General features: G+C 40.4%; 1 protein-coding gene across 3 annotated transcripts in view; it reads left to right on the top strand.

The window, feature by feature from the left end:
• The window catches only part of fig4a (FIG4 phosphoinositide 5-phosphatase a), a 60,860-nt gene that overhangs the window by 15,386 nt on the left and 19,043 nt on the right, over positions 1-26,431 (top strand). For 2 of the 3 annotated variants that reach the window (XM_027000907.3, XM_081695852.1), the window contains 11 exons: positions 2,426-2,523; positions 9,235-9,368; positions 10,191-10,307; positions 10,917-10,962; positions 11,575-11,723; positions 12,228-12,394; positions 16,625-16,763; positions 17,569-17,627; positions 18,219-18,366; positions 18,697-18,780; positions 24,237-24,432. In XM_027000907.3, the coding sequence (XP_026856708.1) occupies positions 2,426-2,523; positions 9,235-9,368; positions 10,191-10,307; positions 10,917-10,962; positions 11,575-11,723; positions 12,228-12,394; positions 16,625-16,763; positions 17,569-17,627; positions 18,219-18,366; positions 18,697-18,780; positions 24,237-24,432 (1,337 nt within the window). The remainder of the gene's footprint in view (positions 1-2,425; positions 2,524-9,234; positions 9,369-10,190; positions 10,308-10,916; positions 10,963-11,574; positions 11,724-12,227; positions 12,395-16,624; positions 16,764-17,568; positions 17,628-18,218; positions 18,367-18,696; positions 18,781-24,236; positions 24,433-26,431) is intronic. The other variant, XM_081695846.1, reaches the window with a different exon arrangement.

The raw sequence follows: 26,431 nt of genomic DNA, 5'->3' as shown, positions 1-26,431 counted from the left end.
TATCACCCCATTAGCATTATGTAGTGTACCTGAAAGGGCCCTGGTTTAAGTCCTAATAGGTTTGAATCTCACCTATGTCCAATGTGCCACCAAAATGGATACTGCAGTATCATTCTGTCTACCTGGCTAACACTTACTGCAAGTTTTCCTCAAATTGTGATAATTTTTGAGAAGTGCTTCAGAGGAAAAATCATCCTGACGCAGAGTACTGACAGTACTATCAGTACCTTGGTATTTTGTGCTTCACGGTTTTTGCTTAATCTTTTACCTTTAGGTATCCTCAGAGAAAATGGCACAGACGCCTGCTTAGCTGCTAGTATTTTATTTTTCTCCATTTCTTGCCTCATTTCCTTTGCCTGCACTGTTATTGTGTATGCGCCCGGTTCAGGTGTTGAGAGATTTGGCACCCCTAATCCTCTTATCCTTCCATTGCCCATGTCCATCTCTCCCCCAGAATGGAAAGGCATGCTTACCTCAGGCAACCACAGAAAAGGATCTAATGCCCTTATCATTGCACATACGCAGGCGTTGGTACACTGATCCTCTCGTTCCAACACTTTGCCCAGTTTGCTCTGGTGGACATTCATTAAAGGTTTTGACCATCAGAGAAAAGCTACTTTGAAGGTTTGGAATTCAGTCTTTTTCAGTTTACCCTCATTATAGTTTAGAATTTAATAACATAATCGGAAAACTGTCACCTGCTCTGATGAGGAGAAACTTCATCTCTCTTAAACAATAAAATAAGTCTCTTTTTTTTCTGAGGACATTTTCACCACAAGTGTAATCTCCAATCCAGTAAACTTTACCAGTGAAGCAGTGATCAAGTGTTTGCTTTCCTCTGGTGGGAATTTTAATGTGCTGGTAGTATTTTGGCAGAACCCTTTTCAGGTTTGCCCTGTTAAAATCCACAACCACAACAAAACAGCTTCTGGGTGAGTGTACTCAAGTCCATTGATGGTTTCATACAAGACAGTCAGTGCACATGGCTTGTCTGCTAGTCTACACAACTGAAGAGGTGATGAAATGAAAGCTCACTTATAACAATAGAGTTGGTGCTGCTGGGCAGAGTTTCAGTAAGTGGAGCATAATGATGAGTTTAATGCCTCTGGAAGTAGGCATGTGGAAGGAGCTTACCTTGGAAGCATGGCTCTATGGCTTGAATTCCAAACAACGCCTTTCCTTGGCTTTTCACCTCGTCACTGTGAGCCCTGGGTTTTTTTGTTTTTTTGGGGGGGGGGGGTTTCTTTTCTGATTGCTGCAGGGTGTTCTGAGCCTTGTAGATCATGACAGCCAGAGGCTGTTGTACTATTACTATGACATTGGCTCCTCATAACATTTCCCTTCTTCTTCAGGATCTCTTCTACACAGTTGTTTGGCCAGTAGGCAGTAGTGTTTACAGTCTGCTCAGTGGTACAGCTTAATGGTGGTATAGACTTTGCTATAAAGAGGCTGAAGTCAGAAGCCAATTTATCTTTCTATCCCTGTCCAGTTTTGTCGCAGGTGTTAAAGTTAATGATGATGTTTTTGTTTTTTTATGTTTTGATTATTATGTACAGTCAGGTCCAAAGGTTTTGAGTGACACATTTTGGTTTTCACAAAGTTTACTGCCTCAATTTTTTTTTGTCAGATGTTTATATGGTATAGTGAAGTACAAATATAAGCATTTTGTATCTTTTTAAAACTTTGTATTGACAAATACATCCAGTTTAAGCAAAGACTTAATATTTGCTATTTTACTTCCTAGATTGCAGTTTGCCTTGGCATGCTGAATATCAGCTTCTGGCCAAAATCTTCACTGATGGCAACCCATTCTTGCCTAATCAGTGCTTAGAGTTGATCACAGTTTCTATGGTTTTTTTTCTTTGTACCTCCTCTCTTTGAGGACTGACCACAGGTTCTCAATAGGTATTTAGATCTGGGGAGTTTCCTGGCCATGGACCCAATATTTAAATGTTTTGTTCACCGAGCCACTTGGTTATCACTTTTGCCTTGTGACATGGTGCTCCATCATGCTGGAAAAAGCATTGTTGTTCACCAAATTGCTACTGGATTGTTGGGAGAAGTTGCTCTTGGAGGATGTTTTGATACCATTCCTTATTCATGGCAGTGTTCTTAGGCAGAATTTCAAGCAATTTTCTGTAAATATCAATCTTTGCTTAAACTGGATATATTTGTCAATAAAACGTTAAACTTCTGAAATGCTTATAATTGTACTTATAATTATAACTTATAATTGCACTATACCATACTGTATTGCTTTAGAACTGACAAAAGGATCTAAAAAACTGAAGCAATAAACTTTATGAAAACCAAAATTTGTCAGTATCAAAACTTTTGGCTATGGTTGTATTGTTAAAATGCCATGGTTAAATTACTATCCACAAATGGCTACATTTATATACTGTGCTTGGTTTCTGTCTCTCAGTGGATCAGGCTGACCCGTATGCACACGTTGCTGCGCTTCACTTTGACCAGATGCTGCAGAGGTTTGGCTCTCCGATCATCATTCTCAACCTTGTAAAGGTTTGAAAACTTATTCTTTGTTTAAGATGAAATTGAAGGATGCTTTCTTTTTTAGGCATTAAGGAATTGTTCACTGATTAGCCTATGTAATATTGAGTTGATTTCTCCAAATATCAATCTTTGGCTATACCCTGTCTCTTTCCTTGGGTTGTGACCTAGTAGCAGTGGTGAGGCTTGCAAGAGCTGATGAGCCCTAAGTCTATGTCGCCTGGAGTCTTGTACTCCCTGTAGAGATTACAGCAGACAGGAGGAAGAAGTCTGAACGTGTGTTATGGCATAAGAAGGCTGCAGTGGGGCAGTGGTCTCCCATTCCACAAGATCAAGTTCAACGACTGTTCAAGATCATATGGATGTCACCTGCACCCTGGCGTGTTATGACATCCACGTGTAGGCTCCTGTAATGCTGCACCCCCCCCCCCCTCCCCAAACCCCTTTTTCCGATAAAGTCCTGTGGCAATGGGCTAGTGGCAAAGGGGACAGGACTGTGAATCCGGACTCCTAGTCATGAACCAGCACATGGGCGGCGACTACTAGAAAGTCGTCTGGCACTTAGACGGAGAAAGGAGAGCAGTTCGGCAGCTGCATCTGCAACTGATCAGTCCTTTTCAGGATCCCCTCTGCTCACCTTGAAAGGGGAGGGGGCTAGAAAAGGTGCCCTAAACATAGGCTGTCTCTCCATCCTGACCAGACTACAGTGCTGCTGGGATCACCATTCAGTAGTCAAAACAAAAATCAATGAAAATCACCACCTGGAACATTTGACCCCTTGTGGACAATACTAAGAGTGACTATTCTGAACGACGGACTGCCATAATGACCAGAGAACTCACGAGATACAACATTGTTATTGCAGCCCGGAGCTAGACACACCTCCCCTGTGAGGGACAACTCGGGGAAGACAGTGGTGGCTACACCTTCCTTTGGAAAAGACTACCGGCCAATTACTAGTGCATCCGTGTTGTTGGCTTTTCTATCAAGATCATCATGATTCCAATTTACTTGCCCTCCTTTAAGCATCAACAAACACCTCAGGACCCTTCACCTCTATCTGAATAACAACATTTAGCCACCATCAACACCTATGCACCAACTTTGGCTACAGAGGAGAACATCAAGGAGCAGTTCTGCTCAGATCTGGATGTGGCACTGACTGCTGTCCCCAAGGAGGACAAACTGATCTTGTTGGGGGACGTCAGTGCAAGGGTTGGGAGTGAACTTAGGGAGTTGTATCTTTGGCAAAGAAGGTATGGGAAAAGCCAACTTCAGTGGCAATCTTCTGACCTTGTCATCACCAATACCCTGTTCTACCAGGAGAACAAATACAAAACTACATGGATGCATCACTGATCCAAACACCGGTGTCTCCTGGACTATGTATTTTCCGTGCCCATGACCAGAAGGCCATCTAAATCACACAGGCTATGCATTTGATGGCTTCTTTCTTGACAGCCCACCGCCTGGTTCACACCATCATGAACATTTGGCTTGCATCAAAAAGATAAGCAGGGAGAAACTCACACAGATAAACTTCACGAAAGCCTCTCTGTTTGGCTCGAATGCCTGACCTCTGCTGATGCAAGTGTTGAACAGCAGTGAAGAGCTCTCACAACTGCCATCCATGATACATGCTCTGAGACCATCAGCCACACCATGCTCCAACACCAGGATTGGTTTGTTGAGAACAATGCAAAAATTCAGGACCTCCTAGACTGCAAGAGCAAAGCTTTCTGCACAAGACAGAATGATGTCACATCTTAACAAAACTGCATGCAATACCAATGCCTCAAAGCTGGAATCCAGAGGAAAGTCTGCAACATCAAGAGCAAATGGAGGGAAGAGAAAGCTAAGGAGATGCAAATTTTGCTGATTGCCATGATATGCGGAGTTTCTTTCAGATGACAAAGACCGTCTACACTCCGAGCAGAAATGGGTCCATCTGATCCCAAGCTGGATCCCTCTTGAAAAATTAAGCTCCTATCTTGACACGCTGAAATGAGTACTTCAAACAATTGCTCAACCACTAATCTGTAGTGACAGATGGCACCATTAAAGCAGTTTTTCAGCAACCAGAAAACAGACACATGGGTGAACAGCCAACTTTAGAAGAGATCATTCAAACAATCAAAGAAATTAAGGAAATAAAGCTTGCATCCCACATGTCTCGCAGAGATATTCAAGACTGCTGGCAAGGCACTTGCATGCAAGTTTCAAGAGGTCATGAGCAAGATCTTGAATGCTGAAAAGATAGATTAGGACAACAAATCAGAGTATGGAAACTACCACGGCATTTCTCTGCTCTCCACTGTTGGGAAAATCCTCCCCTGCATGCTCCGAAATCATCTCTCACTTACTGAGGAAATCCTTCCTGAGTCTCAGTGTGGCTTCAGACCATCTCAAGGTACTATTGACATGATACTTGTAGCCCAGCAAATCAAAGAGAAATGCCCTGATGAGCAACAAAAGCTGTACATGGCCTTCATTGACCAGACAAAGGACTCTGATTCCATCAATCGGGAGGCCCTCTGTAAGAGTTCATCTAGACTCGGATGCTGTACCATATTTATCATGATCCTCAGACCAGATGACTGCAACTGTCCAATGGTACAGAACTGTCTACAATGGGACAGAAACGGATCACTGTCAGAAGAGGGGTCAAGCAGGGTTGTCTCATTGTGCCGCCACTTTTCACCATCTAACTCCACATTATTCTTTTTCTAATCTCTGACATTGAGTTTGAGTACTGGCTTGATGGGGAGACTGTTCAACCTATATTGCCTCAAGTCCAAGACAGAAGTGACCAAGATGACTGTCATCAGCCTCCAGTGTACAGACTGCACTATCTTTGCCCACTCTGCAGAGGAACTCTAAACCGCTCTCAACCTCTTCACAGAAGCTTACAATAGCCTGTGACTGACCCTCAATATTGGGGAAAACCAAGATCCTCTGCCAAGATGTCCCTGGCAAGGTAACTGAGCCCTCAGCAATCACCATCACTGGAAAAACTCTGGGGGAATTTTTGAGCACTTCCCCCAACTTGGCAACCACCAAAAAGGCAACCAATAAAGAGCACCTCCAGCGCTGCATCAGTTGTAGCACCACATGTTTTAGGAAACTGCTTTGGTGGGACTTTAAGAACCATGACCTTAAGAAGGAAACCAGGCTAATTGTCTATAAGGTTTATGTCACTACTCTTCTGTACTGGTGGGAGACCTGGCTTACATACCATTGCCACCTGAAATGTCTTGAGAGATTTAGTCATCACTGCCTGCAGAAGATTCTGTTTTATCTGGGAGGATTGCTGCATCAATTTCAGTGTCCTCACTGAGGCAAAGATGACCAGTACTGAAGCCTTAGTCTTGCAGATCCAACTCCACTGGACAGACCACTGTCAGAATGCCTGCCTCCCATCTCCCAAGACAACTCTTACTCCCAACTGAGCTGAGGCCAGAGAACCTAGGGCAGTCAGAGTAAGCAATACAAGACCTACCTTAAAAAAGGCCAGAGCAACATTGCTAACTGGGAAGCCCTCGCCATGGATTGTCCCCTATGGCAGCGCATGATCCATCAAGCAGCAGTCAACTTTGCGACCGAGTGCCTCTCCAATGAGGCAGGCAGAAGACGATGACGAAAAGAGAGGGAAGAGAATCCAAATTTGCAGAAGCAACTCCCAAACAGAATCTCCTTCCCCAACTCTCTCAAGCCATCTTAGGACACAGAAGTAACCTTGACGGGCGTCATCCTCATTTGAGTGATCGCCGATAATGACGAATGTCTGTGCTGCCTGCCTCTCTCTCACTCACACTCACACACACACATACACACACACACACAAGAGGATCAGCCTCTTGATTTTTGAACACAAATTCACACTTTGGTGTAAATCCACTGTCTGGAATTGTCATATCTCATGTTGTAACTCACGAGTTGGAGAGAACAAAGGGATAATTGCTGCTGCCTCCCTGTTCTGACACACACTTAGAAGCTGGCCTTGAACTGCTGATGAATACCAGCTTTGGTACCATATCCCTTTTGCCTGAGAGTGTGATACATGATAAAAGAGAAAGGTGCCAAAAGCAGTAGTGGACATTAACCATAAAAACACAATGGTCTGTTGTGTATGGCAGGAGATGTGAGTGCATGTGAGTCTTTGGACAGGTGTGTGTGTGTGTGTGTGTGTGTGTGTGTGTGTGTGTGTGTGTGTGTGTGTGTGTGTGTGTGTGTGTGTGTGTGTGTGTGTGTGTGTGTGTGTGTGTGTGTGTGTGTGTGGGCACGTATTTATTTGTAAGCTCTGTGTATTGATAAAAGCACGTGGATAATCATGCTCCCTTCAAGTCTGTGGGACTCCCTCCTTTCTGTAGTTAAAGAAATTATATTGGAGTCTGACAATGATGAATATAAAAAATTTTTTGCGATTAAATATTTTGGTATTCTTTTTTTTGTTTGTTTATATAATTGTTTTTTCATAATTCCATAAGTTATTAGCCAGTAGCCCACATAAATGCCCACTAACCATATGATGTAAGACACCGTAACATTTTTCAGTACAATGTAAATGCCCTTATAAAAAAAGGAAGTAAACATGGCCATGCACTTTTGCATGTTTTCGAGCCAGTGCTTGGACCCCCTGTGGAGCCTCTTAAGGCTGTACCCAGCCCCACTGACACCACTGATGCATGCTCAGTGCCACCAGTTCCATACTGGCCTTACACACTATACCAGTAGCAAACACAACTGCGCTGCCTCCACGCAGTCAATAATTCCTAACCTGTGTAATCCACACTTGCCTCCCAGCAGCTAAGGCAATACCCAGCCCCACCAGCACCGTTAATCCACACTCAGTGCCACCAGTTACCCATGGAATTACCTAATACATTAACAAGCATTTCCCAACACCAGAATAGAAGGCCAACTTAATGTGACTTTAAAATAGATTCAGTCGTGCTGTGAGAAATTGTTTGTTTTGCTAACAGCCAGTGTATATATGAAACACACAAAGATGTAGAAGTTCTAGTCAGTCAGCTTCAGTAAAACTAGTTCTCAAATGAGTGCCAATTATGTTACCTTGACCACAATTTTGTAACTTTAAACATTTAAAGTTGTTCAAAATAACAAATATTAATGGTGCAATTATTAGTCAAAAATCACTTTTCATAGAGACTACAAGCAACCGATAAGTGAGTGATCTATAACTTGGTGCAAATTAATGAAACCTCTACTAACACCTAAAATCTAAACTTGAAATGCAAATTAATAGTATCGACAACCACAGGTGTGTGGTGTAGGTGTGGGGAGCAACAGTGCTTTATCTTCTAAGTACTGTGTGTGTGTGTGTGTGTGTGTGTGTGTGTGTGTGTGTGTGTGTGTGTGTGTGTGTGTGTGTGTTCATTCTTGGCCTTCCCGAGTGATGGCTGTGCTCAATTGCATTTGGCTCAGGAAACATTTTCTCATTATGTTAATAAGCTTGTAGCCTGCGAGTTTCTTCTCTTGCAGGGAACAATGGGGAAATGGCAAATGAGATGTAAATAAAAAAATCTTCTCTAGAGCACAGTGTTGTAATGTTAGTTATGAGCCATATTCAGGCCTAACAATAAAGCTAATTATTTTTGCTTTTGCAGCTATGAAATAATGCTGAGATGCTTGAAATCTGATCTGACCAATCAATCTGAGTCGCATGTGCACAGATCCAGTTCAGGTCCTATATGAAACTACATGCAAATAAAGATTGAACCTGATTGGAAAAAGCAAGAATTTATGTGGCTTTTTGACCTTCAGGTGCTATAAAATCCTTTGAGGTGCCTGTCAGAACAAATCCTTGATCACTTTGGATTCTAGGCTGCTTTGGCTAAAACAACCTACACTCATTACATGACTCTGTTGTGTATAGATTTAAACATCAATTACATTAACTGATTGTGATTTTTTCTGGTCCCACCACTCATATCATCATCATCATATTATTATTATTATTATTATTATTATTATTATTATTATTATTATTATTATCATCATCATCATGGAAGAGTCGGTTCTCTTAAGCATCCATCTGCAACCCCAGGCAGAGTGGTTAAACATAAGTGGTTGCATAATCAAATAAAGAGAGAGTGATTTAAAAAAAAAATATATATTTTTTTTTTTTTACACCTCTGGTGCTGGTCATTAATGTAAGATGGCATACGTAGCTTTGAGATTTTTACTGTGGAGGTGATTAGTTGTAGTTCCTGTAATGTCACAGTCTGGAATTTGATTTTGGAAAAACTTGCTTTCTTGACTACTTTTCATCACTAATTACATTATGGAAAGCTTTCAATGAATTATTTTAAAATGACTGACATAGAAGTGGTTACATATAAAGATCATTACTACTTAAGTTGTAGAACGAACCATGAATTGTACAGTGAACAACCGAAACTGAAATGGAATTGAGATTTTTTAAATATGATTGTCTGATTACATAAAAAAAAGTGAATAAATTGTATTTCTGCAGTGTATTGATTTGCAACAAACCTGATTAATGGGTTTTGCAGTATGTAATCTGTGATCTCTCGGTGTATTTAGAATAAGTGCCCACTTTTTACAACCCTGCCTGTCTGATTAAGAATATAAAAATCCTGGTGCATGTGGATAACATGACCAATAATTCGAGATGGCTTTCCAGAGTTTGAGTGACTCACTCTGTGATGATACTCATGATCCGTGCTTGAATTTCAACAGAAACGAGAGAAGCGGAAACATGAAAAGATCCTGAGTGAGGAGCTCTATCCGGCTATTACCAACCTCAACCAGTTCCTCCCCCCTGAGCACTGCATCGACTATATTGCCTGGGACATGGCTCGTTACACCAAGAGGTGTGTGTATGTGTGCATGCATGCTTGTGAGTCAAGGTTGGCACCTGCTGCGTTCTCAATGCAGGTCATTTTGCTCAACCTACCAATGGTGGCAGGTAAATAATAAGTAAATATTAGCAGATACAAACAAATTATGCATTTGTAACATTCCAAATTTGTGACATTCCAAAATGCAGGCTGAATCATGAGTCTGCTTTAGATGGGGATACTGAGGCAAATTGAACATAGAGCACTAACTAGCGATCAGTGATTGGCTGATGGTTTGGACATAGGTTTCCTAGTGATTCAGGCTTGAACTTGGCCTTCGAGCTGATGGTGAAGAGTTTACTCAGACTTGTCTGCTAGTGACTAGAAATGAGTGTGTCTCAAAGTAATGTGGCTTGATGATAACAGCCATGCAAAACTATTCCATATGCACACACACAAGCAGAAACTCCAACTCATTGCATGGACATTAAATAGTATGTTGACTTGTGTTATAGATAGTGCCAGTTCTAACCTACACCTTCCATAGTAATTGCTATGCATGCTAGCAGCTGCTCAATCTTTAAATTAGTGGTTCACTGATATCAGTTTTTCAGTGGCCCATGCCAATCTTTAGAGAGCAGAGAGGCAGACAGCAAATATAAAATGCTGATATCAACCACTAGCTCTGATTATTAAATACAATGAGATTTAGATGTAGTCCTCTGTGTTTTTCAAAATAATTTGACTTTTACAACACCCCCTCAAAGGTATCACCCTTCATAGATTTTCTTCTTGGAAGGGTATTGTTTGTGGCTATGCAGTAAATGAGTAATGTGCTGCCTCCTTTCTGTGCAGTAAACTCTGTAATGTGCTGGACCGGTTGGGGATGATTGCTGAGAATGTAGTGAAGAGGACTGGCTTCTTCGTCAATCGATCAGACTTCTATTGTCACACGTTGCGACCTGACGAGAGGTGAGGACAGATATAAACACACACACTGCACATCTCAGTAAAATCAACCATTATTTAAAGTAACTGAGAGAAAAATGTTAGGCCTTGTAAACTTTCTTGCAGATCCATAAAGTGGTCCATGGCTGCAAGGCCACAGGTCTCGAAGAACTTTGAAATGAGATGAATGAAAGAACGGAAAAAGAATGGTTGGCATTCGCCATGCATGAAGAGATCCGTCTTTGGCCAAGGCTACTGAAGCAGGCATTCTAAATGATGCTTCTTGTCTCAGAAAATGCCGCTTCAACAATTACTTACTGCATCCAGATCTTACGCTGTAGTCAACTGAATTTCCCATATGTCGGGGATTTTTGGTTGTCGTTTTTTTTTTGAGAGAGAGATACTAAATGCTTCAGGACACGGATTAGCACGGAACAGGCAAATGTGCCATCAGTTTGACATGTATATTCCCATTAGAAAATGGTGAGCTTTAGAGAGCATAAAATGGCAGAGGTGGGGCAGATGCAGGCTGATCGAAGTGACAGCTGCAGGAGAATGGTATTTCATCTAAAGTGTTTTGGAGTGGTTTGGCAGAAAGCTGATTGGACAGGCTCCTTTGCCCTCTTTGTGCAGATGGGGTGATTTGGGAGGACTGGTGACTGCTCATGGCAGAATACAGGTATGCTCGTTAACCATACATGTGCACACACCTCCCCACATAAACTGAGTGTGCATGCCCATTTATCCATATATAGCCCATAAACAAAGTAATTCATTAAACAGTATAGTCTTTTTATCTTATGTTTTGTCATAAAAGTAAAAATAACACAGAACACTCTCTACAAGGTTCACACTGGTCATGGAATTTTTGCAATGTAATGGAATTTAAAAAGTATTCTTGACATGGAAAGTCAGGGGAACATTTGTTGGGTGAGATCATAGAATAGCAGGGAATTTTGTAGCATCATTAAAGCTTTGTTGCCATCTTTAAAGTTATAAAGTTCTGTTGCCATTTATCAAAATCTTATATTTTTCCCACATTTCCTGTACTATGTGTGTGTGGTTGTTAGGTTTACTTGATTTTTCTGAGCCCATTTAACAAAAGTAGCCTCTTTTTCCATTCACTATTGGTCATGGAAATTCATCTTTTTAGGTAATAAAAATCAGGGAAAAATCAGATGATAATTTGATATTTGACTTGAATTGAGAACTCTCTAGCTACAGTATTGTGAGACAATTTATGTAAGCAGAATTGATATTTTCCTCACTGGTGCTTGTGATTCCTTGTCAGTCTGGAGTTCTGAGGACAAACTGTGTGGATTGCCTGGACCGCACTAATACCGCCCAGTTCATGGTTGGAAAGTGTGCTCTGGCCTATCAGCTTTATGCACTTGGCATGATTGACAAGCCAAAACTACAGTTTGACACAGACTGTGTCAGGTACCATCTAAAATATGTATACACTCCTCTCCTGTATTTTCCTGTTTACCTGATGCTATTTGTGTGATATGACTATCTGAAATGTTCTAAACTATTAAAATTGAAATTAGATTGAAAATAAATCTAATAAAAGTTTAAACTTGGTTAGTTGTTTTCTAATTTAAAAATTGAGTACACCATTAATCATCATTTTTTGAGCAGTGATGCCAATTTCTTTCATGTGTTAAGTTTGCAATAGTACTTTTTATCAGTGGTGTTTAAAGCCACAATCCAGATTTTGCTTTTATATGCTTGATGTTTGTGAGAGTGTGTGGATTTTTGTCCTGTTTAGTAGTCTTTGGTCCAACTGCTGAAATACGTACTGAATAATTCAGTTCAGAGTCTCCAAAGCACTGAAATAAAGTTGTTGCACGTTGAGATGTTCTTGGGGCTGAATTGGATTGCTTCTGTGGGGCAGCATAATGAGACCTGAATTTGGGTTGAATTTTTGTGAATCATGTACAGATTGTTTGAGGAGCTGTATGAAGATCATGGTGACACGCTGTCTCTGCAGTACGGAGGCTCTCAACTGGTTCACAGAGTCAAGACATATCGCAAGATTGCCCCGTGGACACAGCACTCCAAGGACATCATGCAGACACTATCTCGTTACTACAGCAATGCCTTCTCAGGTATCACATGTACATGACCCTGCCCACTGTTGCATATTAATAAACATAGACACGTCCATATATAATGTTTGCAAAGTGAGTGTTTCCTAAAACCAAAGTTACCCAAGTTTGATTTTACTAGGACTAACTTAGTTCCTCCTTATACACAATATAAATGCTCAGAAAAATGACTGTAGCCTGTGTGTGAGAGAAACCATGCAGCCTGTACATGAGGATAGTACATGTGTTGATTTGTCTACTGTGAAATAGATACTGCTGTTTATGAAAACATATCAGAATTTATTACTCAGCCAAATGAAGGTTCTAGAGTTTTATATTGAAACTGGTACAAGCAATCGGTTTCTTGATCAGCAACTCTCATTTTTCATACTTATTTATTATTCATTTTAATTATACACTGTGGCTATTGTACAATATGATTTAATACAATTGCTTGCTATACACAAGAACAAGACATGTTTTTTTCTTATATTTGCTAAGGGTGATAAAGTGCTCCAGTTGGTTTTTAAAAATCTGGTACTGAACTAGCTTTGTTATAAATCTTTATTTGAAAGAAACATACCTATCATTCATCTAGTATGAACATATTAGGATCAGTGAAGAATAAAATAAAAATATTTAGCCACAGCTACATTACACTGTCAAGACTTTAATTGCCCCTCATTTTATTTTACTTACTCAATCATTAGAGGGTAATATTCTGCCTAACATGGTTGGCCCTTTTAAATATGGCCCCTTGTGGTTATTATGCACCCTCCTTGTTTCTAGTGGCAACAAATCATTGTCTGTTCTCCATGGTTACAGAACTCTTTGGTGTTCCTCTAAACCTCCATATTAAAAATATGGCTCTACCCTTGAGCCCAGTCAAGAAAGTAATAAGTCCTTAGCCTTCAGTCACCAAAGGTGCCAAAAGCCATCTCTATGTTCTATGGAGAATCAGTGCTTGCAACTAAACCTTGTTTGTGATGTTTTGTTTCTTATCTTTGAAACTAAGGAGTTCCACAAACATTTAGTTTCCACTCGTAATTTGTTGCCTGGGTGTTCAGGAAACTGTAAGTCTGTAGCTCTCCCCTCTGGCTATTTAATTTTTAGTTTGCTGTGTTCCTTAGCGAGATGATGATGACAGGAGAATATGAGAGAAGTGCAGTCACCGGCATTGGGCCAAGATCAACACAATTACTGCTGCTTCCCTCCGAGTCCCAGTGAAGAATTTATAAGATTATCCCTATAGAATATTGTCACTTTCGGCATGTAGTCACTGTGTGTAAAGTTTGGACGATAGAAAGGCAGACAGGTGATTGTTTTTGTGTGTTAACCTGCAGGACAATAATATGGAAGTGTGTGAAGAAATAAATATTTGCTTTTTATTCTGTAGAAGTGCTGACCTGAAATCTTTAGTGATACTGGTCAGTTTATTATTTGCTATTGGTGCTGATTAATTAGTGCTGATCTTGGAGTAGCACTCCTAAATTAAGATACAGAATCTGCAAACTGCATTTGTCTGATGAAAGCTGTTCTGATGCCAGAAATGTCATGTTTTTATAATAGTGTAGGGCATTTTTTAGTAGAGTGATTCATGTGAACCCTAACCCGTGCTACAGGTGTGATTTAATGAAGATTGTTGAGTATAACATAGTATAATCAAATACTGCGATACTGCCCACTGCAATGCTTTTTTACATTTATCCAAACACTGTTCCTAGTGGTAATGGTTATATACTGCAGCTCAGTCACCAGACATGCCTGTCCCGTCAGGTTTTGAAGATAAGGGACAAAAAACTTTTAGAAAAGCGGATATACTTTAATATGTGTATATTTTAGCAATTAGGTTGTCTTGTGTCACAGTAACCTGGGCCATCCTCACCTTTTTTCCCTATCATTACTTTTTCCAAGTGCGTTTTCCCCTCTCTCTCGCTTCACGTTTTCCTTCTCCTCATGAATGGAGGACACAGTGTTGCCAGTATCTGTTATGAGTCAGCTCATTCAGACAGGGTTAATTTTTGTCTATTTATGTGCAGTTTTCTTTTGACGCATCCTCATGCTATCTAAAGCTGGAACATTAAAGAACGTCTAATAGTTGTTGAAATTAGCAAGGGATTAAGTCTACAAAAAAGAGAAAAACATTAAGAAATTAAAAAGGCTTGAAAATATCTCATCTGAATGGGAGCATCTTTTTATTTAGTTATTTTTATTTTCTTTTTATTCTTTTAATTATCTTTTGTTTTTTCATTCACATAGAATTTAATTGTCATTTACTCTGAGGGTGATAAGCAAATGACTGAAATAAAAATGCATTTTAAGTGTAGCAGACCACTGATATAAAAGTAATAGCATTGGGACAAGTGTGGGCCATTTTTGTGCTGATACACTTGCTGTTTTTTTTTGTTTGTTTGTTTTTTTCCTTTCCCAGAAGTTGGAATTAGACTTTTGTTAGGATGGTTATCTGTAGCTTAATCATGTGAATTTTCCAGGTGTAATTCAAATACATAGCAGAGTTAGTTTCAGTGTTTTGGCATTTAGAGTTTTAGTGGTTATGCATTTCCTCGCAGGAAATCTTCCCCTCAGCTAATATAATCAAGCTGCCCTCATTTCCATGTATGGTGAATGTTGCAGCTCTCTTGTGCTGTATGTTTTTTGTTATCATTGTATATAACATCATATAACTTTGGGTAATATGCTCACACTTTGTGATGAAAAGCACAGGTTCATGATCTTAGGTCAGGCATTTCATATAGGTTATTTCATTAGAGCAAATTAACTATAGCCCTGCAAGTGTTCATAAAATCTCTGGCACTACAAACAATGGGTTTGTAAAATATACATGTGGGAACCAAGGCTGTAGCCTAATTTATATGTTGTTTGGGCTGCAGCTGACCACACCTCATACACACCTTTATATACTTTGTAGGTGGTTGTGCTGCTTGTGTCACACATACATCTCACTTCTTGGGATCGTGTTTGTGAATGTTGAAGTAATGCTACACAGAGTATTTTCTTGTCTCACTGTTGCTTCTGCCTTGCTTTTCAGTAGTCAGAGGATGGCAAGATTCATGCACATGAAATTGATGTTCAGTCAGATTGAATGGTGCTTAAAGTTAAAGCACATACTTTAGATAATGATATGTAAATACAATTAGTTAGTTGATGAACAAACTGTTGTTTATATACATGTTTATATTTGAATTGATTTAATTGATTTTGTATTCTATTTAAATATTACATATTGAATTTTAATATTGTATTTAAATATTTATTAGTTACATCAGTTAATAAATATGATCCTTATTAAAAGTGAAGGGCCATCACAGTAGTAAAAACCTCTGTTAACATACAAAAGTATGTCTATTTAAGCAGCTGAATTAGTTTCACTTATTAAAAAAAAAAAAATGCCATGAGAGATGCTGTACTATCAGTGTTTTTCATTTATGCATAATTTAAATTTTTGGCCATACTGCAGCACATGCATCCAAAGCAAACTGGTTGGTGAACAGTGGTGCAAGTTTCATGCTTGGCTTTGACTTTTACAAATAAACATGATAGCAGGTTTAGCATGATTTGTCATCTCAGCCTTGCTGTGTAAATATGACACTGGTGGTGCTGACAGAGAAAGGGAGAGTAAGCGAGCTATAAAGAGAGCGAAAGCACGACACTTGGACAAAGTTATAGAGAGAGCAATTTTGATAGAGTGTTAGAGAGGGAGAGACTGAGCAAGAGAGATGGCGAGTGTGTTAGAAAGAGGGTTGGAGAGAATGATAGAGAGAGGGTGTGTTAGAGAGGGAGAGAGACAGAGAGAGAATGTGTTAGCGAGACAAATTTCACAGAAATTTGCCCCCAGACCCCCTAATTTAACTCTTAATTACAGGCTGTTAGTGTAGTTGGCAGTGCATGTGGCTTTACAGTTAGTGCGCCAGTGAGTGGGACAGACACCCCAGCTGGTGAGCCGGGATCAGAATATTTCCCCACCACAGGATATTTGTTGACTGAGTGCTTGGCCTTAGTGCTTCCCACTCCCATTATATCACAACTGTTACTGCCTCATTCTCTTCCCATGTCTGTCTGACTATCCAGCCCCCTCTGTCTGTCTGTCTGTCTGTCTGTCTGTCTGTCTGTCTGTGCGTGCGTGTGTGTGCGTGCATCCCTTCTTACATACATACATGATATTTTTATTCTGACCCTCTTAACCCTCTCTTCTTCTCTGCTTGCATTCCCTCTCCCTGGGCTGTCTCCCAGATGCTGACAGGCAGGATGCCATAAACCTCTTCCTGCAGGTGTACCAGCCCTCCGAAACCAAGCCTCACCTGTGGGAGCTGCCCACTGACTTCTACCTCCACCAGAGCAACACAATGGCACTGCCCCAAGAGAGACGCAGGTGTGTGTTCTTCTATGCATGTGCAGGACCATAGAAAGTGGGGAATTACTGGAAGCTCTAATTAAGCAACTATGTAGAGAACAAGAGCAGATTTCTTAAGTAGACAGTTGTTTTAAAATCATAATTGTTATGTTATTCTTCCACCTGTGTAACACCTGTGTCCTGTTTTTGCACTCGTTTGATGTAATCTTTTCACCACACACAGAGGACACGCTAGCTTCAAGTCTTTACCATGCCCTGTTGCTATTTGATTCTTTCTTTCAGTTTTTTTTTTTTTGGGGGGGGGGGGGTCCATGGTGGATAGGCCCCATCTTTTTCCATTGTGACCCACTTTTGGTAATCGGGACTGGGACATGCTCGACTTCGCTTACCCCCACGTTTGAGGGCCTTGCGTAAGCAGAGCTCCAGATTACTCTGTGTCTGTAGAGTAATAAAGATAAAGGTTCTGAATGTTCTGGGTAGATTCTGGGTACTAATGGGTCAGCAGTCATCCAGGAAAGGCCGGAATCTAACCTGTTTTTCTTGCCGCAAACCATGCTCTGGTAAACATGCGTTGAAACGATTACTCCACATTTGGGGGCAAATTGAATAAACGGCCTTATTTTTTTTGTTCCTGCAAAATGATTGGCGGCCAAGGAGGGCATTATAATGGTCTATGTGGGTTGCTGGACGTGAGGGCATTTTGGCTGATGCAAAACACATTTGTAGAGATCCTTAGAGCTCACTATTATGCCAAAAATTGTCTTTTGAATAACTCAAAATTGAAGTGGTGAAATTCTGTATTGTGTTCTTATTCCATTTGCAGTTACACATACTGGTGGTCAGAGGGGGTGCTCTCCTACCTTCCTGTGCCATATGATGAAGGTATTTATTCTTTCTGTGTCACTCTTTTGGTGCAAATTTACTAGTGGTAACAAATGATTTGGAAATTCATTGTAACTTCTCAAATTAACAGCATAGCACTGTGGTTGCAGTGAAGTAGTATAGAATGTTCTACATATTTTGATATCTCTAAAATGTTTGAAGTACATGATTTGCATATAGATCGCAAGTTCATGAAAGGCTGGATTCATAGTAATAATCCTGTTAAATGTGTTATGGATTGTTGTAGTGGTACAGTTTAATTACCTGTTTACACCATATTCTAATTTCTAAATAGATGATACTGCTTTAAATGTAAGCATGTTTTCACAACTTGTAAACATAGAAATTACAGAGTTATTTGGCAAACTCAGTCAAGTTTACAACTTAACTTAATTTTACCCAAATACTTGTCTGAATATTTATTCAGAGTACGTTTAATAATGGGGTTTTTTAAGTTGAGTGCAGACTCTTTAGCCATTTTCACAGAACCTTCCTGGAACTTGTATTGCATGTTTTGTGCAAGAGGGTTACAACAAAACATCTATTCTGTATGCACAGAGATCTTGAATTTGGTGTTTCTTCTTACTGCAGTTCCCTGTGAGAAGAACAGGAAAAAAGTGTCGGTGAAGCGAGTGAATCGTTATGATGAAAGCACAGACATGTACACAGAGTTCTTTAGACCTTATGAGCTCACGGCATTCGACGACACGTTCTGCATCGCCATGACCAACTCTGCGAGGTCAGTGCAACCCCGTTCATTTTCTGCCATTGCGTTAATGTATCTTAGCTTGTGTGAACATTAATTTAGAGTGGTAAGGGAGTTGTTGGTCCTTAACATTTCTCCCCTTACTAGACAACTAAGGCACTTTTGTAAGTCAGTATGGAGTGACAGCTAAATGCCATAAATCAAAATGTAATGGAATGTATTAGTAATAACATGAATGGATTTAATTTACCTCATTATGCATCTGTGTTTGCACAGAGTTACAGTTATGCTTTCATTTCCCTCAGCCACCTCAACTGTGACCTTTAACCAGTGATGTGTTAGTTTCACTATTGTCTGTCTTAGGGAGTTTATGCCGAAGAGCGTTGGCCTAGATCCCAGCCCGTTCACAGTGCGTAAACCGGAGGAGACTGGGAAATCAGTACTGGGGTGAGCATAGACTTCACCGCATTACTAAACCAAACAGCTTTCCCATGGTCTTTACTTTCTGAAGAAATATTTTTGATGGACACATTTCGGATGTAAAATCAGAAGTTGTTTATTAATTTAGCTAATTCTATCTTAATGGCTGAAGAAGTAAAAGTAGAACTGGGCTTTTCATGGATGTGAGGAATATGAGGATAAAAAAGAGCAAATAGAAAAATACGAGTTCACAAATATTTGCATACATAATAACCTTTGTATGGTGGCCTGAAGTATAAAGAACAGATGTGAGAAGAACTTTGAGTGCTGCCACTAGCACTGAGTTCATGCTTTGACATCAGGAAACCTGAACATGTTGGAAGTAAAAGTTTACTTGAGAGATGTTAACCTAATACTGGAGGTCTCTAGGTTCACAACCAACAAATCACTTAGTTGCTTCCGATCCATCCACAGTATGACTTTCCCAACAAACCTACACAGCATACTTGGGCAAGGATTCGAAGTTCTCACTGGCCTTCTAATAAGTCTTGAGTTTAAAAAGGTACAAGAAGTGAATGGAGAAAGTAGGGGATATTGGAATTATTATTTTCTTGGTCAGAATGTAGAATCAGTCAGGCACAGCATGACTTGTAGATAATGTAAGAATGCAGCATCAAGAAAGTGTGAGAATACAGGTTTGCATAGACAGCCTCAGGGTTAGAATTGCACAGGTTTTATTGCCCACTCATACTCTATGTCTTGAATGAAACTTCCACACCTTACTCCTCTTTATTTGTGCTAACTGTGTGCTTTGGACTGAGTATCTAGGTAAAAAATCTCATAACCTGGCTCACGTGAACAAAGTGATACTAACACCACATAACAGAGGGCCATATCTTGAAATGGCTAAAATTGATGGCAACCGGTGTTTTAATCATTTTAAATGTAACATTTCTTTTAAATGTTTAAAAATAAATTGGTGCTAAATCGGTGTAAAAAAAATCTCATGGGAGGGCCTGACATCAAAAGTGGCTCACAGAACGTGCTGTCCTTCAGTCCTTTTTTAGCATTTGACAGGTTTTTTATGTCAGCCACCTCTGCTATCTGTTGGTGGTACATTGCATTGAGGATTTATCCTTCCATGACACCTCATGAAATTCCATGGTAACCAAGGTCATCCTTGAAGGCCACTGCTTGGATATAGTCATCAAAGGGCAGTGGTAACTCAGTGGATAAAGTACTCAACTTGTAATCAGCAAGGTTGCTGGTTCAAGCCCCACCACTGCAAAGTTGCCACTGTTGGGCCCCTGAGCCTTAACCCTCAATTGCTCAAATTGTACTCACTTTGCATAAAAGCGTTAGCTAAATGCCATAAAAGTAAAAGGAAATGTTTCATGTCTCACTCCCTGGACAGTGGATCTTATGCTTTGTAGACCCCTTCCCCCCCTCCTTCTGGCTGTCGGACAGTCTTTGGATGTTGGATCCGGGATGGAGTACCCCATGTATTGTGGGAGTTTCCTGGTATTGACATCAGCAGCTTACAACTCTTCTCTTGTCCAGGATATTGTGCCTGCTGGGTATTCAGACTCCTTCACCTGTGGCTCTCAGTGATGTGGGTTTGACGTTGAATGGATATACTTGCCATTTTTACCCATTAATTTAGATCTAATCATCCGTGATGACAAAGTGAAAATTGTTATTATAGAGTTTAGAAAGTTAATTTGAACAAAAAGGCAATTATATACATACAAAATCAAATACACAACACAATAAATTGTAAAGGAGTCTGAATGCTTACAGGAGACCCTCAGCACCAGATGTCTGCTTGTCCAAGCCCATTCTTGAAGCTCACACCAAAGTGATCCTTCCCCAGGCTTGGTCCATTCCAAGCCTCTCATTTCAGCTACCATTGACCTGCAGAACTGGGGAGGGGAGTCCACAGCATGCATGCGTGTTTTTTATTTTACTTTTGGTTTGCTCGCTTTGTTCACCACCTGTGCTTTTAACTAAACTTGTTCATTTTTCTAAGATGCTGTGCTTGTTTTTTCTTAATGTAATTAGTAATTTCCCCTTTGCCGATGAGACACACAATAAAGCCAACATTCTGAGAGTTCTTTGAGGAGGATGCAGGAGACACAAGAGGCTTAACAACCAGTCCCATCAGTACTAATAAAGCAGCTGGCAGCAGTTGTAGGCCAGGGACACACATGAATGCAAACTAAGTGATTAGACATGCTAGATACACAGAATCACACATTGCATGCAATGATGTTATTAATGTGAGTTACAGCCTGCTTAGTTGCTGTGCAGAGTGGAGATCACATCACAATAAAGCAATCACAAGAAAAGGGGTCTTGTGATTTCTTCAGATTATTCTTTTGTCAGTTCTATTGTCCTTTGAGGAAGAATTATTAAAAAAAAAAAATGGACTATTTGGTTTCACTATGTCTTTAATGTAAATAAGATTAACAGTAGGGCAGTGTCTATTTGTTTTCAGTATATTGGTTTGAGGGCAACAGAATGAGACATGAGAGGCTTTTTTTTTAATATATAAAGGAAGAAGTGTTTTGTTAACCATATTCTGCTTTTGTGTGGCTTTTATAACATTACCACCATGCAGGTGACACAAATGGCAGTTAAACATGAGATCTGACCAAAACTGGTCTAAATCTGAATATTAACAGCTGTAGAATTAATCATGCAGGCAATCATGCCTTGTTCGGATTTCATTACCCGCAGACAGCCATGATGTAGGTGGAGGTAATGGGGCAACGACCCAACGATTATGGTGTCAGTTCTCTGGGGTGATGTATGGAAAACAGTTTTCATCTGGTGCTAAAGTGATGATTACAACTGCTTGAGAGAGGTTTCAAGAACATATAGTATTTACCTTTCATTCATATTTTAACAAGTGATTGCTGATTACCAGAGGTGACATTATCAAACTATTTCATAGCTCCCTGTGACTACATGTCTACTCACAACATAAACATAATGATGTTTATGAATTTATGAATGAGATGTTTATCAGACTTGTTCACTTGTCCATTTACAAACAGTTTCAGTTTCTTAATCTCTCTTTATGCTAATGTTCAAGAGCTAATAAAGTGCCCTCACAGCAGGGGTGAGGTGGGGACTGTTTATTGTACAAACATAGTATTTAGTGCTGGCTGAACCATGACCAGTTTTTGACAAAGTTCTTGAAGTACACTTCTTATACAGATGGGATGTTGTGCACACCCATCCCCTGCTCACCCAAGGGGCAGTTTGCACCATTGAAAACAGGTTGAGGAAAATGCAGTGCAGAAACAGATGAGTGAATCAGAGATCACAGCCAGCTCTTACTGACATTAGAGTTAATGGGCTTGGATCCATCCCTAACACTTCTTCATCTGGCATCTCAACAGGCTCAGAGGCCCATGACTAGTTTTCTGTGGCACTGGCAGATGTCCTCTTCATGTGTATCACGCCTATTCTCCTATTTTTCAGCATTTTTCCAGCATACTTCTGCGAGGAGGTGATGGAAGCATTCGCTTCTGATGTCTCTTAATTTCCCTGGAGCTTTACATTTGTTTTCTGCAGTCTTGTTGGAAGTGTTCTCTGCCCTGGTCATTTCTGGTGTTGAATTATCTTGCTTGCATCATCTTGGTCTTTGGTTGAAGTTTTATATTTTATAGCTGCTTTCAGGTGATATTTAGATTTTTATTTATTTATTTTTTTTTTACAAATTATATATTTATGGAAATGCAAAATTTTATCTCCTGCACATTTTTGTAAATGCTGGAATGAAACGGATCTAAATTAAAATGAGATTAAGCTCAGGAATTCTCATCTGCTCTTTAGGTGTCTATCTATTGCCCCATAGCTACAAGTCTGGGAGGGCGAGCACATGGTCCTTTTTGACACATGTATACACCGCATCATTTCAAGGGACTACTCATACACTGTTTGTAGAACAGCTAAAATGTACTCGGACGAGAACTCTCCAACACCTAACAGACAACTTGTTTGGTTAGAATCCCTACGATTGACGGGAGGGAACTCAGATTTTCCTCACAGAGAACAGATTCTGTTGTGCTATACTTGTTCTGCCGGGTGTGTACAGCTGTGGGATCGCTGAGCTGTGAACTCATGTCCCAGCAGTAAGGAACATCCCGTTTGGAGCACCTTTTTGGACTCTATAATTGCATTATTTATTTTTTTAAACTCAGGTTTATTCTGTTTAAACCCTCTTCTTTTTTATCTAAGCTCACCTGAAGCAAACATACTTGACGGGTATGTGTATATATATATATATATATATTTTTTTTTTTTTTACCGGAATATGAAACACATTGGTGGTGAGGGCACAAAAACATCAGCCACTTAATATACACATCCACACACGCGAAAAAACAGTCACACAGTGATCAACCTTTACTGCCAGGAAACCTTTCACACACACTCACAGAGAGAGAAAGAGAGAGAGTGAGAGGGGGAAAGGGTGGGAGAGAAGGAGAGGGGGAGGGAGGGGGGGAGAGAGGGAGGGGGAGAGAGAGAGAGAGAGAAGGTCTCCTACTCAAGTGTGTGAATATTTAACCTGTGGTACTGCACCTGACTGTTGTTTTTCAAGTGTGAAAGGACAGCACATGGTCTCTCTGCTCAGTATTAACTGTTGATTCTGTCACTCATGGGTCATGTGGGACAGGTTGCCAGATTGACCATTGGCCCATGATTGTGAACATGAGGCATAGTTGCAGTACTCTGTGTATTTACTCAGTGTCAGGCAGGTCTATATGTTACTCAATCTAAGAGGAACTAGCTGGTATCAGTAATGGTTAAAAATAATTCATCCACTCAAAGCCACAAAATGGTAGTGTAATTGACTTATTTTATAAAATGTATAATCACTAATTTATTTATGTATGGCTACTAGTGATTTATCTGCTGTAAACCACTGCAAGGAATAATGTGTAACATCTTAAGACATATTGCTAAAACAATCGCTCTGGAAACTTATTTGAGCAGGTTTTTAATCTTTTGGTCACTTGTGTAAGGTTATTCATATGTAAACCCACTATTGGAGTAGACCGCTAGTGTAGATGTAGTCAGTAATGCAAATGTGTACAACAAATAACAGCATGTCATCCAGTGTGATGGACTATGAAAAACAAAAACATTCTTAGAAGCATTTTATGCTTATCATCATATTATGGTCATATTGTGACCAAAGCAGCATTATTGGTTGTGTCAATAATGGATGTTACCAAAATCCTCTTATGAATCCTCCCATAATCCTCATGTTTTCTTCCTATCTGACCCTTGACCCAGAATCATTTAACTAGGTTTCTGAAATGTATAGCATGTTGCAGATACCAAGATGAAACCATTTTAACTGTCAAGCACTTTAAAAAAATTGCCAGTTCATCAGACTACCTATCCTGCCTTCAATGTGTTTTAAACATCTTTTACAACTCATTCTCCCTCTCTGTCTCTATCTGCAGTAATAAGTCTAATAAAGAAGAGACAGTACTGCAGCGAAAGACTGCAGCTAGTGCACCCCCACCCCCCAGTGAGGAGCAGATCTCCAGCAGCTCGGAGGACGACTCTGAAGAAGATCGAGAGGATGACGCCACCGTCTCGCAGCGCTCCACACCTGTTAAGATCACGGAGTCGGGCGACAATGTCCGTAACCAGGAGGTAAGGGGGTGTCCCCTTGTTAACCAATTACTGCACATGAATGAAGTGCCAGACAGTGTCAGTGAGCCTCCGGGATGCTCTCCATTAGAAATGGATGGCTAAGCAATTACAGGCACGTTAGCCAGATGTGCTTTCTCAGAGTGAGTGAAGTCAGGAGCAATGTGGTAGGCAGCCAGTCACGAATCCTCTGGAAGGTTAATCTCTGATGTCTGCCCCCCCCCCCCACTTTATCTCTTTCTATCTGTTTTACTATATCAATCATTACAGAAACAGACTGTTGGGCACTGTACATAGCCAACTAGACCTTCGGTTTACACTGTGACTCAAATTAAATGGGATGCAGATCCCTATCTTTAGCAAAATGACACTGATTATTAAAATTGGACACAGAAAACTACACAGATCTACATTCCAAAACTACGCAGAAACTTGTCATTTTAGTCAGTATTAACCCCTTTCGTTCAGAGGACTTGCCGGTGGTTAAAGCTTCTCATTCTTCACTAGGAGCTACATATCTTTCACTTTGTACATTCCACAATGTAATATCTAAACAATTCACAGTGGTTACTGGATAATAGTCTCCAAGATTAATAGTAAAGCATGGTAAATTTAAAAAATCAATCATTTAATTAATGTTGCCAAGAGCTTCTAATCATTTTCATATCTGTACCAAATATTATTCACATTCACAGTGTTCATACAATGATATTGCATAGGCACACAAAAAACATTCCCTGTCTCCCTCCGTCTTTCTCTCTCTGGGGCCGCACATCCCACACGTGTGACTCAAGGTTTTTTTGTCATGTTGCCATGCCAACTAGGCTGCTTGGTTTTGTTTTCTTGGAGAGACATGGAGGGAGGAATGGGGGGTGGAGTGGGAGGATTTTTAATAGGTGAATGGAAAAGATCTGGTGTCCCTCTTTACCTCCCTGAGCCTCTTCTCCTGTTCATCTTGTGGTTAATGGCAGTTGGCAAATCACAGCAACGACTTTGACATTCTGGCTTTGCTAGACAAATCAAGCAGTACAGTGTTTACAACAACTCCAATAATGTGTCTGTGTGCATGTGAACCTCCCCACACTTAATGGAGATCTTTGTTAACCTGCTGTTTATTGTAGAAAAGCAATATGGAAACCACTGCACTGTAGTGTGCAGCGTAGAAACCACTGCACTGTCCTTTTGTGCGTCTGTGTGCCCACACGTTTGTGTGCGTGTGTACATTGGTCTGTATACAGTAAAAACGTAGCTTTAGTGCACTTTAGTGTGTGCATGCAAGTGTGTGTGCATGGCCTTGAGTGTGTATGTGTGTGTGCGCATGCATGTATGCTTATTTGTGTGTGTGTGTGTGTGTGTGTGTGTGTGTGTGGCCATGCGTACGTGTGTGTTTGGCTGCTAAGCTTGAGCTGTTCAGCATCTGTTTGTTGAGCAGACTGCTGCAGCCTCAGGGCTGTGTCCATGCAGGGGAAGACCCGTGACACAAGCAGTAGAATCCCTGTGGCACAGCTGAGCCCACTCAGCCCTGCACACTCATGTCCCCACCACACAATTAGCCTGTCTGATACAATTGCCCACGGGACATCATTTAGAAAATGCCACTCACACACCACTCACATGCCTCTTCTATTCACATTTGGAGTTTGAGCGTGCAACTGACAAAAAGAGCATAATCATGTTATACTTCATTAATGTAGTAAAGTAGTTTATGCATCTTGCAAAACTCAGCTAACCAGTACATCCAGGGGTAACTAACTTTGGTTATGGTTAAAGAACCTAAAATTCTAAGGCCCGGATTGGTGATTGTTTAGCAGTGGAAATTCAGAACTTTAGGGCCTTGTCATTCGGAACCTGTGGCTGTGGCTTTACTGATGACTGGCAGTGGGCGTGTTGCCCACGCACACCCTGCTGGGGCACTGGTGTGACCCTTTCCATGTGGACCATTTGCACTTAGCTGATCCTTTTAGCTTTGCATCCCCGTTGTTTTCTTTTGCGTTTTTTTCTT

Source organism: Electrophorus electricus, chromosome 2 (assembly GCF_041902795.1).
Source record: "Electrophorus electricus isolate QZ-2024a chromosome 2, ASM4190279v1, whole genome shotgun sequence".
NCBI classification, from domain to species: Eukaryota; Metazoa; Chordata; class Actinopteri; order Gymnotiformes; family Gymnotidae; genus Electrophorus; species Electrophorus electricus.
Note: the sequence above shows the minus strand (reverse complement) of the source record. Positions and strands in the feature narration are given on the sequence as shown.